The 19,114-nt window shown below is 42.3% G+C and overlaps 1 protein-coding gene across 4 annotated transcripts in view; it reads right to left on the reverse strand.

The window, feature by feature from the left end:
* Positions 1–19,114, reverse strand: part of RNASEH2B (ribonuclease H2 subunit B) — an 85,771-nt gene that overhangs the window by 18,471 nt on the left and 48,186 nt on the right. Inside the window, exons 10-11 of one of the 4 annotated variants that reach the window (XM_029048453.1) lie at positions 17,536–17,616; positions 15,268–15,743 (exon numbers count right to left, since the gene is read on the reverse strand). In XM_029048453.1, the coding sequence (XP_028904286.1) occupies positions 15,636–15,743; positions 17,536–17,616 (189 nt within the window). In that variant the 3' untranslated portion in view covers positions 15,268–15,635. Of the gene's footprint in view, positions 1–3,284; positions 3,457–10,022; positions 10,622–15,267; positions 15,744–17,535; positions 17,617–18,883; positions 19,031–19,114 lie in introns of those variants that run through there. The other 3 variants (XR_003754034.2, XM_029048455.1, XM_029048454.2) reach the window with 3 other exon arrangements.

Here is a 19,114-nt window from a genome sequence, read left to right on the forward strand (position 1 = left end):
GGGAAACATCTAAAGGAATTTGGTAACATCAAAGTTAAGCCTCTATTCTCTCCTCTTCCCCATGCCTGACCTCTCCTATCCGCAAAATTCTAAGTGTACAACTCAGAGTACCCACTTCCTACCGGGAAGTGACTTATGGGAAATATAGGCTTATAAGTAAAATAATTACAGAGAAAATGTGATATCCTAGGAAAGGCATTGGGAAAACCAGAAATGATCCTGAAAGATGAATATTTAAGCAAGAAAGCTACTGTAGCAGAAAACCGTTACTGTGAGTATAGCTGTGCAATTAGAATGGGTGAAGAGAAAAAGTAAAGCCAGCCCTAAAGTCGGAGGAAGGCTGAATTTAAGAGATCAGAGAAAAGGAATCAGATGGAAGGGAGATGAAAATATTGTCAACAAATAGGAAGTGTGGAAACAAAGGGTCAATGCATGCCCTACAGTTTCAAAGCAGGGCTGAAACAAGAAAGAAGTGAGAATAAAAAAAATCCAGATATTTATAATAATTATCGTGGCACCTGTTAGGCGCTTACTAAGTGCCAAACACTGAACTGTTTGCTGGGATAGATACAATAAAATCGGATCAGACACAGTCCCTATCCCATATGGGGCTCACAGTCTAAAAAGGAGGGAAAGGTGTTATCCTATCCCCATTTTACAGATACAGGAAGGTTAACTAGATAATCCAGTTCTTTAAGGTGAAGATTAGCTCTAACATGGCTACTTGATTGTTTGGATGCTGGAGGAAGTAGGCCCCTTGATTCTCAGTACTCTGATTAAGAAAGTACTGTTCACCCCCCAAAGGGGAAAAAGCTTAGAACAGGGGCCATTAGAAACCTCATGAACCAAGTCCACCTGATGCTACAAAAAGGGGTTTAACCTCTCACATTACAAAAACTACTGGAAAATGACTAAATACAAAGGAAATAGTTATCACCTGGTGGAACGTCAGGTGCTGTGTGGTGATGAGAACTGCAGTCCCTCAGAGAGAAAAAGAGCAATAGTTCTATGCAAGCTAGCCAGATAGGGAATCAGCTTTGGGGCCCTGAGTGAAACAAAGCCTCCCCACGGACAAGGGATAAAATAGATCTTACTGGTCGCCTTTTCATCCAGAGAGGTCACCTGAGCAAAGGTCCAAAAGGCATCGACTTCCCTCTCACAATAGTTGGTGGTCACGGAGCTCCAAAGCCCATCCAGAAGCCTCAGTGAGGCAAACACCCACCTCAAAATACATTTCATCCCACCCTGCAAGATCCTGTAGGAGGGAAAAGGAAGCTACATGCGGGATCTGGACAGACTCACCCCAGAAGCCTTAATATCCGACAGGTTGATTGCCGTGGGAGATTTCGGCACACTTGTAGCCAACAAGGCTACAAGGGGAAAAAAAAATGATCAGACCACCCAATATTCCAAAAGCTAAATTGCAATGGTCTATTCCTGCTTAGCTAGGGTATCAAGCATCAGCTTGTGACCCTCAACCAAATCTTTCAGAGATCAAATAATAGAATAGTCATGGATGTAATCAAGAGCTAAAGAGTGGTACCTTGCTGGCTATAATTAGTCTTGCTCTTGATCCAGTAATAATAATAATATTATTATTATTATTATGGTATTTGTTAAGCACTGGGACTAGAGTCTAGGTCTCCCAGTTCCCAGCACTGTTTTAAGCACTGAGCACCGTAAGACCACAGTGCTGGGAACTGGGAGACCTAGACTCTAGTCCCAGCTCTGCAAGTAGGGGAATGCCTGCTACGGCTTTGCCATCAGTGGTGATGTTTCTGACCACACATACTGTGTTCAGCAAGCAAAGTTGACAGGGTAGAGAGACCAGGTTTTGAACCTTCATTTTACAGCTGAAAATACTGAATCACCAAGAAGTTTTAATAATGATAACTGTGTTATGTGTTAAGTGCTTTCTATGAGCCAAGCACTGTACTAAGATCTGGGGGAGATACAAGGTAATCAGGACCCACAAGAGAGCTCACATTCTAAGTAGGACACAGGCACTGACTCCCCATTTTGCAGATGAGAGAATTGAGACAAAGAGAATTTAAGGGATTTGCCCAAGGTCACACAACAGGTAAATAGCATTGACAGGATTAGAACCAAGGTCATCTGACTTCCAGGCCCGTGCTCTTTCCACTAGGCTATACAGCTTCCCAAGATCACACAGTACACAAGTTTCTGAGTCAGGATTAGAAGCCAGGTCTTTCCACTAAGCGACACTCCTTCGTTAGAGAAACAGGGTCTGCACTTATTTAATCTTGAAATACGTCTTGGGAGATGGACGTATGTCAGTTCTGTCAGGCAAAAGTATCAATTTGGGTTTTTGTGACATCAACACGAAAATGAAGCAAATCTGTGCAATTTCTCTGTGACAGAAAGGAGACACTAACAGTATCCTTTAGGATGACTGGAGCAGGACTTGGATACTGTGAAAAGGTTCAGGAGTAACTGCAACCATAAAATCACTGAGCCTCCTGGATGAAGACAAATAGGAGGATCAATCACAGCACACAGAGCACTGTATTTATTGAGCACTTACTCTGTGCACAACACTGTACCAAGCGCTTGGGAGAATGCACAACACTTAGCAGACATGATCAAGGAGCTTACAATCTATTAAGGAGACACACTAAAATTACAGGTTGGAATAAATTACAGGCAGATCAAAACATCTACATAATTGGTACATGCCCAAAGTCTAGGGCTCAATCAATCAAAGATATTTATTGGGTGCTTAAGTGTGCAGAGCACTGTGACAAATGCTTGGAACTGTAAGCTCATTGTGGCCAGGAAATGTATCTGTTTATTGGCATACTGTACTCTCCCAAGCACTCAGTACCATGCTCTTCACACAGTAAGTGCTCAATAAATACGACTATCTGACCGACAGAGAATACAACAGAATTGGTAGACTTGATCCCTGCTCTTGGTTTACAATCTAGTGGCAGACCTAAAAGTCATCAGGCTTTGGAAATTTGAGTACAATTGCTACAAGCAAAAATCTGAGTTACCTCAGCTCAGTGGTAACTATGAAATGAGGTGGAATGGGGAGAAGTGGGAAAGCCAGCATAGGCAAAATCTATGCGGAGATGATGCAAAATGAGAATACTGGTGAAAACATTTGCAAGGTTATGCAAAGGAACTGGGTATCACAGTGCACTGGATATAAAGAGAAAACTTTCTAGAACAGAACAGTATTTGATGCATTAACTTTGTCATTCAATGAGAATCGATGGATAAATCATGTGATAAACTGATAGGCTATTATTTCTACTTACCTATTTTATTTCATTACTTGAAATTTAAGTTCCCTTAGAGTTCTGGGTAATGGTATCTGATGGGCAGAGAACACTTTCAGGAGGCAGGGGTCTGGATTCAGTTTCTAGATCCTTAATTAATTTATCCTATGGCCTCGAGCAACTTACTCTGTCTTCTTCTCAGTTTACCCAGCTGTAAAAAAAAACAAAACGGGGAGACCAATGAGATAAAGTCCCCCAATAAATTGGAACTTCTTCAAGATAAAGCTCTATAAATAGGCATATGAACAGTACTGCAAATGTTGAATGGCCACTTTATTAACTGCATTATGGAAATGTGACTAATGTCTATGGCTCTTTCATTTCTTGCCCTAAAAAAGGCCTGTTCCATTTGAAAACAAATAGGAATGTTCTTAAGGGGAGAGGGAGGTTCAATGTCCAATTTCCTTTCATTCTATTTTCAAAGAAAAAAACCCCACTTGGCAAGCACCACTTACAATCACAGATGAAAGCCTTATTACTGCCCTTCTTCTAAAGAAAGGTTACAGAACGAGCGATGATTTAGTCTGGAGAGAGACGGCTAAGTCGGTCAGTCAATCGTATTCCTCGAGCACTTACGAGCCACTTTGATTGTAAGGTCCTTGAGGACAAGGATCTTGCCTTTCACTTTTTGACTGTTCTCTCCCCCAAGTGCTTCGCTCTCACAATAGATGCTTAAGTAAATACTGTTGATGGACCTCATAGAGATAGGACTTACTCAGAACTTGGCCAGAACACGCTGGCACCCCACAATTAGACAGATGGACCAATTGTTTACCAGGGGAACAACCAAAGCTCCCACACAACAACAGGTCAGGCAACAGGAGTCAGCTTTTCCAGCTGAGCTGGGTTCAGTGAGTCGGCAATTGTGTCCACTGGCTGCCCTTTAATTATGGTATTTGTTCTGCACTTACTATGGGCTAAGCTCTACAGTAGATACAAAGGGATCGGACTGGATACAATCCCTTTACCACATGAGACTGTGAGGCCCATGTGGGACAAGGACTGAGTTCGATCTGATTATCTCCTATTCACCCCAGCGCGTGGTGCATAGTAAGAGCTTAAGAAATGCCATTTTTATCATCATCATCATCATTCTGAAACTCACAATCTATTCTACAAATTAGGGAACTGAAATCCAGAGAGGTTAAGGGACTGACAGAAGATGATCCAGTAGATCAGTGGCAGAGTTGGGTTTAGAGCCCAGTGGGGGAGACAGACACTAAAATGTTTTACAGATAAGACGGAAATGAAAAAGGAAGTGTATCTGATTAAGTCCTCATTTCCTCTTCTCCCACTCCCCTCTGCGTTACCCTTGGATTTGTTTCCTTTATTCACCTCTCAGCTCCACAGCACTTACTTACATATCTATAATTTATTTATTTATATGAACATGTCTCTCCTTGTCTAGGCTGCAGGCTCACTGTGGGCAGGGAATGTCTCTCCCAACTGCTTAGAACAGTGCTCTGCACACAGTAAGCCCTCAATTGATCGATCCATTCAAACATTGCTTGAAAGAGACTAGTCTGCACTTGTAGAGGTAGTCCAAAGAAATTACTGTCCTGACCATTTTTTAAAACCCAGTAGGGTTTATAGAATAACAGATGAGAGAGAATTAAACATAATCAATATGCTATTCTTAAGAGTATGTCTTCTGAGTCTCTCTGCTCATCTCATAAGGAATGTATGCAAAATGTCCTCTGCTACAGTGATTACCAGGGTGAGAAATCTATTTTTAAGGGGGTTTGTTTGGAGAGAGAAATGCTCCTTACTTCAGGGTTATTTATTGAGCACTCACTGTGTACAGAGCATTGTACTAAGCGCTTGAGAGAGTACAGTATAACAGAGTTGGTAGACATGTTTCCTGCCCACAAAGAATTTAGAGTCCAGTGAACAGGTGGTACAAGAGAGAGCCAAAGTCCTCTACTCATAATAATTCTTTTTCTCTTAGGATGAATGGTTATGTTGAAAAGTATAAACCTCGAAGATAAATGAGCAGTGGAATGATTAGTTGCCATTTAGCTGATGAGCCTTCTTGCTGTCTTGTTAGCAATGAAAAACAGACTTGAACCCCCCTTGAAAGCTGACACCTTTTCTTCACACTTGTTTCTCTGCTGTTTACCGTTTCCATTCGTAAAAGCTCTTGAGGGTACTCTGTTCCAATCCTTCACAGCAGACATAGGGCCACCAAAATCATTTGGTCAAATATCTGTCCCTTATGCCTTGTTAGAGTTGGAGTTAATGACTCCAATTATCACTTCTGTTTCTGTACTGCATATATTCACAAGATAAACAGGGCAGACACAATTCCAGTCCCACATAGGGCTCACGATTTAAGAGGGAAGGGAGAACAGGTATTTTATCCCCATTTTACTGGGAAGACTGAAGCACAGAGAAGTAAAGGAACTTGCCCAAAGTCACACACAGGCAGGTGGCAGAGCCGAGGTTAGAACCTCGGTCTCCTGACTCCCAGGCCTGGGCATTTTCCACTAGGCCATGTAGCTTCACGCTGATCAGCGTGTGCTGGTCTATCTGTGGCAATTGATTCCAGCTGTCAGCTGAGACGCAGCATTATATCTGAGGCCTTTTTTACTGCATCCCTAAAGCATTTCCTCTTTCTTCCTTGCTTTTACCTGTTTGGAAACTCTGATGGCATCTATTCTCCTCACACAACCCAACTGAGGGCACGACCATCAGATTCAACCAAAATTTATCCTCCAGAGTATCCCACTTCAAAGTTGAGGCCCAGCCCAGCCAATGTTCCGTGTCAAGTATCAGCAAACTCCTAGTCACAGGTTGTGAGAACAAATGCTACAGACAGCTACAAAAAAGTGAAGGTGCCTCATAAACGAAGCATGTCATTTTGGAAATGGGCAAAACAAAGAGAGGTGTGATTGATTCTCACTCACCCTGATAGCTTTTACCCTTTTTAGGGAGGGGTTACTGAGTCGGTTCTGGCGGGCAAAGAGGGAAAGAGATGGATAACTATATCACACAAGAGGTGGCTGCAGAAGCAAGGGTAGAGTGTTAGGAGCACCAAGGGAGAACTTTGATTAATAGCAGCATGTGGGGAGAGCCAGAGAGAGATCCTCTAAATGCAAAGAACTCACCTCTAGTTCCACTTGACCGACTTCACACTCTCCAGAACCTTTTTCGTTGGAGGCTGCCCCTGTTGACAACTCCAGATTCTCTTTCCTCTCTGCGTCTTCCCTACTCAACCAACTCAATTAGGAGGAAACTAGAAAAACCTTCAGAACTGATGAATCCTCCATAGGAGCTCGGGTGGGTGAAGATGATCTTGAACCTATAACCTTCCCCAGATCTCGAAACATTTCCTTCCACCCAGTCATTAGGCTCAGAGTCAACATCAGGCACTTTATCCAAAAAGGTGGCAGGGCTCTGTTGAAAATTTTAGATTTCTAGGAACTGACCAAGTAGGAACAGCCGTAAAGCTTTGAAATGTGAGATTAAGCTTCTAGACAGATTGAATAACCTTTTAGAAAAACTTTTAACTGCTGGCACAAACAACACCTTACTATATGAAATGATTTTACAAGTGCACCTCTGTTTATCCAACCAGAGTTCTCCTTCTGGGCTTACCACCATTTAACAGGATGATATTGTTTTTTGCGTAGGCTAGTGAAATAAAAGCTTACAACAGCTGTGTAAAGAGGGAAAGTTCTGTCTATGTGAGCATTCGAGCAAGCAGAGAGACACACACATGCACACACACACCCACAAGAAAAAAATGCTGACACTAAAGTACAAGATGTTTCAGGGTTGATTTTAAAATCATAATTGCAGTATTTGTTAAGCACTTACTGTGTGCCAAGCACTGGGGTAGATACAAGGAAATCAGGCTAGACACAGTTCCTGTCTCACCCAGAGCTCACAGTTTAAGAAGGAGGGGAAGAACAGGTATTGAATCTCCATTTTACAGAAGAGGAAACAAACACAGAGAAGTTAAAAATGACTTTCCCAAGTTCACACAGCAGGAAAATGGAGAGCTAGGATTAGAATCCAGGTACCTGAATCCGTTCTATTTCCACTACTCCACCTTGCTTCATTTGTGTGCTCACTTTCAGTACAGTCAAATGTAGGGCCATTAATCCCACCTGTACAATCTGTACTTCGGCACGGAATATTTTGCCTTCCTTTGACTTTCCCCAACAACCCCCAGGTGTGATAGCTGCTTCTCCGACTCCAACTGATGATCCTAATCCTGCAAAAATTCCTCAACCAGCTGAACCTGATACCCAAAGACAGCCCAATAAGGCAAGGACAGGGAGGAAAATCAGACTATGCAATTTCAAACTCTGTGCAAATCAGCAAGCTGTGACAAACATAGAACAACTAAACACCACCTGGCAGTTAGGGAAACATGATTGGTGCTGTTTGTTAAAAATAAGCAAGCTACTGAAATGCAGGAAAAGAAGCACACCACAATCGGGAGATTATTTTATGGTGGTGATAAGATGATTTCAGGGTCAGAGAGACCCAATCCCTGCTCCACAGTATGACTGTGAGCCCCCTGAAGGACAGGGACTGGGTCTAATTCCCACCTTTGAGTTCTCTCCCAGTGCTTGTCAAGAACTATGTACAATGCATTGGGGTAAAGGATAATCCGATTGAACCCAATTCCCTGTCATGGTCCAGGCACTTAAAACTATTACTACTTCTTATTTGGTACATTGTTTAACTTTTGATTCAAAAGGTTAAAACAAACACAAAGTTATCCTGTCTAAAAAATGGCATTGGGACTTCCTACTGACTTATGAAAATAACCCAGCATCAGCAAACCTGCATCATACCCTTTATTACCTTCCAAAGAAAATATGTATTTCATTTTCAAGATACAACTACATACACCAAATTTGGATATATGCAAAGTTAGCATACCTGGAAATATAGAAAATACAGACTTTTAACTGTGCCCCAAATTTCAAGATGCAATTTAAAATACTGGGCTATTGCCCCTTACTAGGCTTCCCAGTGAAACCAGGACTTAAAAAATGTAGCTTTCCAAGCTAGGGCTTGGTTTCGGGGGTTCGGAGGGGCAGAAAGGAGAGGGGATTCGGCTCAAAAGTATAGCCTCCTCCTTTCTGATCTCCTAGGAAATTACCTTCACTGCAGAATCTTCACTCCTCCCTGTCTCAATCTTTTCCAAGTAATTGTTCAGTAAATATTACTGAGGCACCCTTTCCTCACGGTTGAGCGGATGCCTACCTTTTTGTAAACTTCTCTAAGGCAGGGATTGCACCTCTAACTCAACTCTCCCAAAGGCTTAGAAAGGTAGTCTGCACACAGGAAAGGCTCATTAAGTACTAATGATTGACTGATTTGGTGCTGGTGACCTGCCCAAAGTCACCCAGCAAGGCCAAGGCAGAACCAGGACTAAAATCCGGGCCTTTTAACTTCCACCCCCACTCTCTTTGCATTAGACCAAGCTGCCTCCAAATCAGTGCCCTTAAGTGCCCAGTGAGGTTCACCAAAACATTGACTTTCACGAACAATAAGAGATTATGGCTCTAACAATAACAATGGTACGTGTTAAGCATTTCCTATGTGCCACACTAGGAGAGATACAATGTACGCTAATTAGGTGATGATAATAATAATTGTGGTATTTGTTAAGCACTTCCTGTGTGGCAGGCACTGTGCTAAGCGCTGGGGTGTATACAGGCAGACTGGTTTGGACTCAGTCCCTGTCCCACATGGGGCTCACAGTGTCAATCCCCATTTTACAGATGAAGTAACTGAAACCCAGAGAAGTGATCTGCCCAAGGTCACACAGCAAACAAGTGGCAGTGCCGAGATATAGTCCTTGTCCCACATGGGGCTCCCAATCTATGGGGCAGGGAGAAGAGATATCCCCATTTTCATAGGTGAGGAAACTGAGGTCCAGAAGAAACTTACCCAAGGTCACCCAGAAGGCAAGTGATAGGGCTGGATTATAACGCAGGCGTCCAGCTTTCAGGCCTGGACTCCTTCCAATAAACTGCACTGCTGACCTGATGGAGTAATAGCTACATCTAAAGGGCAGATTCAGAGATAAGTCACTTTTAAATTTTTTTAAAATGACTTCTGGTCCCACTGGGCAGTCTTAACATAAAAGGATTCTGCTCTGGTTGCTTACTGAGTTATGGATGAAATAAGTCATGACATTATGGGCGAATTCCCATGTCCCTTATAATTTGTCTGAGCAAAGGATTCTCAGCCCAATTCACTTTTGGTTTTGCCCCCTAGAGAAAAAAATACCCGACAAATCTCTTAAAAATGAAGCCATGTTTACAGCTCTAGGAGTTCATAAAATGTACATGTTTGGGTATCTTTATGAATTCTAAACAGTCAGATTGATATAGGGCACAGAAGGGTCAATTTGTTCTACAAAAACTAAACTTAGAAGTTGAAACTTGGCTCACCGATGGAAACAAAGTCCTTTCTGAAAACTGTACAAAATCCCTGTGGGCAGGCAACGGGTCTACCAACTTACTCCCTTTATTCAACTCTCCCTCAATCCCACAGCACTTATGCATAAACTTAATTTATTTTTATCAATGTCCATCTCCCCCTCTAGACTGTAAGCTCGTTGTGGGCAGGGAACATTCTGCCAACTCCGTTATATTGTTCTCTCCCAAGTGCTTAGTACAGTTTTAGGCACACACCGTAAGCACTCATTAAATACTAAGGATTGAATAACTTTGTTATATTATACTCTCCTCCCAAGTGCTTAGTACAGTGCTCTGGATACAATATGCACTCCATAAAATGATTGATTAAGTGACTTATGTGAAACTGAAAGAGGATCTCTCCATTTAAGTTTGGAACCTTTCCTGTCCAGACTTTTTAATTTTGAAGAACCATGCCTGGCCTCTTTTGGAAGATAGGAGGGAATGGCAAACTAGTTTCTCAACATCTGTTTAAGGCAGTGCTCTGCACCCAATAAGGTGCTCAATAAACATGATTGACGGATAGATTGTTATGCTCTAATAATATGTAGATTAAGGGCAAATTAGTATTTTCATTTATAGGGAATTATAGCAGCGAAGGGCTTTATAAGCTCTAGCTACAACAAAAACTTCATAGCGAGATCTATTCTTCTATAAAATTGCCTAAAACAAGGCCTCCAGTAAATACCAGATATTTTAAAGAATGTTTTTGGGGCATTCACATGTTTTCTAAAACTGCATTTTTGAAAATTTTCACTAAATGAACTAAGACATATTTAAAAGTTCTTTATAAGAAGGAAATTATAAAGAAAAGAGCCAAGCCTTATGCTGAAACCATCATTTCTTCCTTTGTCGTCTTTGTGCTGCCATCTATGGAGGAAAGCAAAACATCTGTTAAATGTCCTTCTAAATGAAAGGTCTTCACCTGGCAGCCAAAGCTCAGTCATGTTGATAAATTGGAGTTTCCCCTTTATGAAAAGATAAGCCAATGGCCTAACCGATCAATGGAGTGCAGTTGGTTGTATTTGCTGTGCCCGTGCCTACTGTGTGACCTTGGATAAGTCATTTAACTTCTCTGGGCCTGTTTCCTCTTCTTAAAATGGAGATTAAAAACCTTTAACTCCCTCCCTAACAGACTGTCCCATGGAGGGACAAGAGACCACGTATTGACCTATCTTATATCTATCTCGTGGCTCAGTGGAAAGAGCCTGGACTTGGGAGTCAGAGGTCATGGGTTTGAACTCCTGCTCTGCCACTTATCAGCTGTGCGACTGTGGGCAAGTCACTTCACTTCTCTGTGCCTCCGTTAACTCATCTGTAAAATGGGGATTAAGACTGGGAGCCTCACGTGGGACAACCTGATGACCCTGTATCTACTCCAGCGCTTAGAACAGTGCTCTGCACATAGTAAGCGCTTAACAAATACTAACATTATCTCAGCGCTTAGTACAGTGCTTAACATATAGTAGAAGCAGTGTGGCTTAGTGGAAAGAGCACTGGCTTGGGAGTCAGAGGTCGTGGGTTCTAATCCCGACTCCGCCACTTGTATGCTGTGTGACCTTGGGCAAGTCACTTAACTTCTCTGGGCCTCAGTTGCCTCATCTGGAAAAATGGGGATTAACAATAAAAAATGTGAGCCCCACGTGGGACAATCTGATTACCCTGTATCTACCCCAGTGCTTAGAACAGTGCTCTGCACATAGTAAGGGCTTGACAAATACCGTAATTATTATTATCAATTAGACTGTGAGCCCGTCATTGGGCTGGGATTGTCCCTATCTGTTGTCGAATTGTACATTCCAAGCGCTTAGTACAGTGCTCTGCACATAATAAGCACTCAATAAATACTATTGAATGAATGACTCTACTAAGCTCAGCAAATATCACCACAATTATTATTACTGAATTCTGTCAGACTAAAGTTTCTATGAAGACCTATCTTGAACCCTCGATTCATTAGTCCCAAAATATTGAGGAGCTAATCAAAGGGATATTTTTCTTTCAATTCCCCAAAGAAAAGCATTGGCAAGAGATAAGATCCATTTAGATTTATGGCAAATAACTAGAGTTCAGCAAAATTTAAACACCGATTTTAAAATAATGAAATATAGGAACAAACTTTGGGATTATGGTTGACCTTCTTTAGAAATTTTTCATCAACATTTTGGAATTTTACTCTTCTGTAACTTCCAGCTAATGAAGACAAAGTACATTTCAAGAAAAGCTCATTGTTGATATAAACCTCATAGCTTTCTTCATCCACTGTAAACACTTCACAGTTTTTTGGGTTGTTTTTTTTTTTTCTATACCAGATTAATAAAGGTTCAGTTGAAATCCTGCCTTAAATATACATTTTAATTGTAATGTTTTATAGCCTGAAGAAGCTCTGATTCCTTTGAACTTTTGCCTTTTTTTCTTTCAAACAGGTATGATTTGGAGTGAGAGCATCAGAGTCACATGAACAAATCAAATTGTTACAGTACTGCAGAGCAGATGGTTGAATTCAAAATCTGACACACTAGCTTTCCTCTCAAATTGGAATTGGGTATCTGAAAATAATCGACACCTAAAGGAGATCCACCAACGCCACAAGTACAGCCAAGAGAACTGTAGCAGAGAGATCTACAGGATACTGGATAATGTAATCACACCTTCCCTTTCTTAGACCTAAACGCACAAGCTATACAGTTCAAGAATCTTCTTCTACAAATTCATAAACCATTCGGAAAGACTACGACTTAGAACGTTCGAGGGTGGACACCAAAAGGTTAATATTATTTTATTTTGGTTTCTGAATCCCAGCTCCTGGGCACACTGGCTCTCTCTACCCAGAGAAAACCTAACGGCAGGTGAAAAATATCATATGAAATCCACGTTTCAATCCAGCCCCATTAGCCACTTAAAGGTAGGGGGAATTTGATATCAGAAACTTTGGTAGCAATTCAGATTGGTAGGATTCAAAGGAAAAGGGGTATTTTTTCCGAAAGACTGTGCCCTTTGGCCATATGTGTTAACCTGATTGGCAGCGCTGCACCATTCGGCATTGCGCTCAGTGAATACCACTGATGAATTGGTATCCTCTTCACTTCACTGTTAGCCTGCCTGGGCTCTGGGCACTGTCCAGAGCTCCTCTCCCTTTCCTCCACCCCCAACCCCTGGTCCCAGGGAGAGGGGCGACAAACCTATCAATCAGGCGTGTGAGCCCCACACAGGACAGGAACTGTGACTGATCTGATTATAGTAAGTGCTGGGGTAGCTGCAAGCTGATCAAGTCAATCAGTGGTATTTACTGAGCGCTCGTTACAAGCAGAGCACTGTAATAAGCGCATGGGAGAGTACGCTACAAACACAGTTGGTCGAAACTTTTTTACGGTATTTGTTAAGTTCTTGCTATGTGCGAGGCACTGTACTAAGCTGCAGTAGGTACAAGCTCATTAGCTTGGATATAGTTCATGTTCCACATGGGGCTAACAGTGTTAGTGGGAGGGAGAAGAGATATTTAAACCCCATTTTACAGATGAAGGAACTGAGGCCCAAGGAGTCAGGGGATTTGCCCAAGGTCGTACAACAGGCAAGTGACGGAGGCTGGATTAGAAGCCAGGTCCTCTGACTCCGGGGCCTGTGTTCTTTTCATTACGCCACGCTTTTTCCTCTAAGTACATTCGGGCAAAATATGGATTTTCCAAATACAGATTCTTTTCAAAAAACACGCTAGCTCCTCACTGACGACCGCCACAGCAAAAGATAAATAAGCATGAATTTATTCGACTTCCCTCACGCGCCACCAACAGAACCTTCCAGTAACCCTCGCTACAAATCATACGCTGCTCTGCATGTCAGCAAACAGTGCACTGGTCTGATGACAGCCTTGAGCCTAGCTCACCAAATTGCTGCTTGAAGCGTAAGAAAGCCGAGGAGGCTGTTGCAGCTTTCCGTTGTGGCTGCTGAGGTTCACTCATTCAGTTGTATTTATTAAGTGCTTACTGTGTGCAGAGCACTGTACTAAGCATTTGGAAAAGTACAATACAAGAATAAAGAGTAACAATCCCTGCCCACAATGAGCTCACAGTCTAGAGTGGGGGAAACAGACAGACATCAATACAAGTAATCGGACAACGATACAAATAAATAAAATCAGAGATACATAAGTACTGTGGGTCGGAGGGAAGAGCAAAGGGAGCAAGTTGGGGCGACGCAGAAGGGAGTGGGAGATGAGGAAAAGTGGGGCTTAGTCTAGGAAGGCCTCTTGGAGGAGATGTGCCTTCAGTAAGGCTTTGAAGGCAAGGAGAGTAACTGTGCGGAAGACTTGAGGAGGGAGGGCACTCCAAGGCACAAGCCATGGATGGAGGGGGTCATTTTACCTGATGTACATACACTGCTGTTCAGGTTCAGGGAAATTCCCTTAGGCTAACTTTCTCAATGCTGTATTAAAAATAGTCTAATGACCTACTTAAAGGATCCTCATTTCTACGACTCATCCACCTTAAAGCACTAGATCTCGCTTAAGTCAGTGCTACTCGGGTTCGTTCTCGCGCACGTTCGTGTTCGTGTTTAAAACAGACGGCACCCGTATTGGACAAGCTGACCTGGAGGTGAAGACAGAGGTGAGGGAACAGCAGACGCAAGCTTAAATCACAAGCCATGCTGCAAATATGAGTCACATGATCAACTGGTTAAGATAAGAGAGCTGCATCGTAAATGGAAAATAAATCCTACATATTAATCTATAAATTGTATTTCTTATTTTAAAATCTATACCGGAGCGATATCCTTAGTTATAACAATCTTAGCAATCAGGAGGTAAGAGCACTCTCTCTGAGATAACCTGCAACATCTAAACTTCCTCTCCCTTTGAAGTATTTTGACTGTCTTGGGAATGATTAAAGCCTATTTCCAATTAGCGATAAAGATAAGGACAGATCTGTTTAGGAGAGATAATGATAAACCTGTTAAGCATATGGTGCCTTTCTGCTGAATAGGGAGTGAAAGATTGCACTTTGAAAATTAAGTCTATGCACAGGCACACAAAAACCAAATTCAAAATTTTTCATTATAAGGCACACACTTACATTGCTCTTTGATCATATAATTCTGTATATTGTGCTTTTTTGTCTGCTGCAAAATATTTACAGGGCTTTGGTCCATTTTGTTAACCTGCAAGCCAACTGGATAGTTAGCAGGTCCAAACTTCAACATCTCACTTTCTGCTGTGCTTTCTGCTCTGATCCCATTGACTGACTGACGGATTGATTGATCAATCCCAGGCTTGCTGGAACCATTCCCACTCCTATCCCAGTCCTATCACTATTCTCAGCCTCTTCTGGCCAAGTTTCCCTCTTGCTTGGGTGGCAGGGGATAGGGGGTTTCCTCTACCTCCGCCATGCTCTGACCACTGCTCTGTAAATAGCCCCTAAAAGGTGAAGGCGGTGACAATATGCACTCAATTATTTACGCGCTCGCTGGTGACCCTTTAAAAATCCTGCCACGTTCCACGAGTAAAGACCCACACTCACCCATATGTTTGTAACAAGAGCCAATTTATTGAGGGGAAAATAGACTACTACATGGTGATTCAATTCATTTTATTGCTTTTCTTTATGTCAACCGACCACCCCAAACCACAAACCCCTAATCAGACAGGGCTATGAAATACAACAGTTGCCTGAGGATTTCTGAATATTGTCTGCAGTGGGGCCTGTTCTTTCACTGGAATTTGATCCTACCCAAAGAAGTAACTCATCTTTCATTTTGCAATTTGAAAGAACCCGGAAATCTTCCGGGCGTGAATCCCGTTAGTTGACTCTGCTGAGGCAAATTTGAGGGAAAAATGAGGCAGTTTCCAAAACACTTAAAATAAGTTTTCATTTAAATAAAGCTGAAATCTTCATTTTGCTGCCTTATTTTTCGCCCCAAAAAAACTGGAAATGCTTTTCATCCCACTCTTGTCAACTTTGGCCAGGGCCTTCTGAGCGGCAGTCATTTTGCTGTTTGTCTGTTAATGCGCATAAGAGAGAAAAAATTGGTACATTGGGTTGCAAGAGGCTGACATCATTTATAAATCCAGTGAACAAACCCAACAAGGATTTGCACATTTTGAGGTCTAATAAGGGGAATTACCACTTTCCCGGCTACACATTTCATGAATGTGTGATTACTTGACCAAAATGAGTTTTGAATTCTATTCAGATCTCAGATCTAAAAAGCAGAGAATTTTTTTTCAAGGAACCAGAAGGCAGAAATGTCTCCTCTCGGAGAATAGGATATTCCAGTCAATGATGTTCTTTGGGGAATAATCTTGCCGTGAGCATTAAAGGCAATAATACAAACAATGGAACAGACACAAGCTGCAACTCCATCTCCCAACCGTACCACCCCATGTTGTCATGGGGCTGAATTACAGCCTTGTATTAAGGACGATGAATAATTCACACTCATTTACCATTTGTCTACTCTACAGGAAATCAAAGAAGGACGCATTCAAAAGATGACCAATATTTGTAAGGCGCGTTGGGAGTTGTGGAATAATTTTCCTAGTCTTTTTTCTGGCAAAGAAATGCTTTCTGAGAACTATGTTTGAAAAAGTGGGCCGCCAACAACCCTGCATTTAGAATCTGTATCTTTTCTTAGTCATTTACCACTTCTTAAAACAAACATCCACAGAACTAAAAGAGCAATCGATTGTTTACTTCATGACTCCTCAATCTCCCTAGAACAGGGAGAGTCAGACAAAAGGACGGTCTGCATTATGAAGTATACAAATAAATAACTGCCAAAACATTTCAAAAAGAAATGTATGATCTTGGCTCTAAAAGTCATCCTTCGAATTCACTCATTTAGCAATCTATGGTATTTACTGAGCGCTTACTGTGTTCAGAAACCTGCGCTAAGTGCTTGGGAGAGTACGATACAACAGAGGTGGCAGATACATTCCCTGCCCACATAGAGTTTATAATTCAAAAATATCTGGAATCAAAAAACAAACATGTCTGTGTGATGAGATCTATTATGTGCCATTTCAGACCATCCATCCCAAGTATTCAAGGTAAATCCATTCTCTTCCGCTTCCACGGTGCTCTCTGGAGAGGACACAATGACTGGGTGTACCCAGCACAAAGTGAAGTGGGGATTATCTGGTGACTGTGAGCTAAACAAGAGAGTTCTGTTCAAAAGTTCCACTTTGGGGCCTGAATCCTCTTTGGCTCATTTCACTGATCAAATAATCAGGATAATGATCAAATGTCCTCTTTTCTTCATGCCGGGTGATTATCTTCATGGGTCAAATTAAACTGAAAAATTGCCAGAATTCCACTTCCCTTAGCCCCGTGAGAGCAAGGAAGGGTTGCAGAAGGTGGAGGAGGAGAGGGGTCAGTTTCAGAGTGCTGCCATCTCTGCTTTAACAGAGCATCCTGACTGCGGGAGTATACATCCACACTAAAATCAAAGATGGAGATGGCCCTAGTTGTCAGGGAACCCAGGTTTGGTTGCCAGGTTACCCCATTTTTCCCCACCTGTTTGGGGACTCCCAGACTGGTTGACTTTTCAAAGCCCCTTCCAGGATTCTGACTGTAAAGAACAGAGGGCAAGGTCAGAGTATACCTATTCTTTATTACCACCGGCTTTACTTTGATCCTAGAAGACATGGCTTACTTAATGAAAGCCTCCTAGGCTGTTTTACATGAACTTGATTCCCTGACTCCCTCTGTGTGTGATGCGACTCTCACTGAACCGCCAACACACAAAGTAAAAAAACAACAACAAAGAGCCCACGGTCAAGTCTGACCTACCTTTTTGGTCTTCAAGTCGACAGTGTTAAACTTAGTATAGTCTTCCTCTGCCTGTACAGGCCCATCTGACAGCTTCTGTTTCTGCAATGTTAGAGTGATGAAGTTGTTTTGTCAAACAGGCCTGATTTATACCGGCAGCTCTGAATGCAGGAAGTGCTTCAGTTTTCCTCTTATCTGTGGGGAACTGATCCAAACATACCAACGACGAGCAACTATGGGTTGTTTTAATGGGAACTGTTAAGCACTAAGCACTGGGGTAGATACCAGGTTGTCATGTTGAACGCAGTCCCTGCCCCGTGAGAGGCTGACAGTCTTAACCCCCCTTTCACAGATGAGGTAATTGAGGCACAAAGAAGTAAAACAACTTGCCCATGGTCACACAGCAGACAAGTGGTGGAGCTGGGATTAGAACCCAGGACTTTCTGACTCTCAAGTCCACGCTCTCTCCACTAGGCCAAGCTGTTCAGGTGTGTGATTATGAAACCATTTGTTCTGCTTCTCCATGCATGTGAACAGCTAGGGAGAGATGGATGCCAAGCTTCAAGAAGTCATTGAGGTTCAATGTCCACCTGTATAGTGTTTTCCTACACCTCCCAGCCCTGTCCTCTCCACGTCTATCCAGAGAGAAGAGCTTTGGAAAGAGGAATGCAAAGGTGCCCTTAGAGATGGGGAAATCTGGGAGAACCTCAGAAATTCTCCTCACAGATTCTCTTGATGGCCTTGAGTCTTGGCCTACATCTCTTAGACCCCAAGTTCCCCTCTGACAGCCTGCTATAGTGTTCCCTAGTGGGTGTTCATTCTCAACTCCCCCAAGTTTATTTAATTGTGCAATTAACATTGAAACTTCACCCCACAGAAACCACACTGTCAAAATCACCAAGGAATAACATAGACCCTGGATACAAAAACATCTTAAGCCTGCAATACGCTTTGAGGTTCATGGATAAGAGCCACAATATCACAGGTAGAATACAGGACACCAAAGCACTGTTCCCGTTAGTGGAAATGGTACTAAGTCCTGTACAATTCCCCTCTTGGCTTCTGAGCCTGCTCAGAGTGTGTAGCACCAAAATAAAGACTAAGGTATCATTTGGTCAAGTTTGGTTTATTACATAACTGCTTCTGGTGGTAAATTGTTCCACTTATATTTGGATCCCATATGGGTTCTCTTCGCTTCACCCATTATGGCTCTAGAGAGGACCCCCAACTCATTACCTCTTTGGGAAGCAACAACTCCCAGTCAATCAACCATATTTATCGAGCATTTATTGTGTGCAGAGCACTGTACTCTTTGGGAGAGTACAATAAAGCAGACACATTCCCTGCCCATAACGAGCTCCCAAATGAGGAGACCTCAAAACCTGGAAATGAATGAGGACATCTGAAGTAGTAACACGCCTCACTTGAAAAGCATCATGGCAGCTCAGACCAGAGGAATTAACAACTTTAAAGGAAAGGTCCAAGATGAGGCAGGCAATTCTTCAGGCAATTCCCACTATAAATGAAACAGCTTAATTAAGTACACTTGTAAGTATAATTAACAGTATAATTAATAGTATCTAATGGGTTACAAACTCTG

Source organism: Ornithorhynchus anatinus, chromosome 20 (assembly GCF_004115215.2).
Source record: "Ornithorhynchus anatinus isolate Pmale09 chromosome 20, mOrnAna1.pri.v4, whole genome shotgun sequence".
NCBI lineage: Eukaryota > Metazoa > Chordata > Mammalia > Monotremata > Ornithorhynchidae > Ornithorhynchus > Ornithorhynchus anatinus.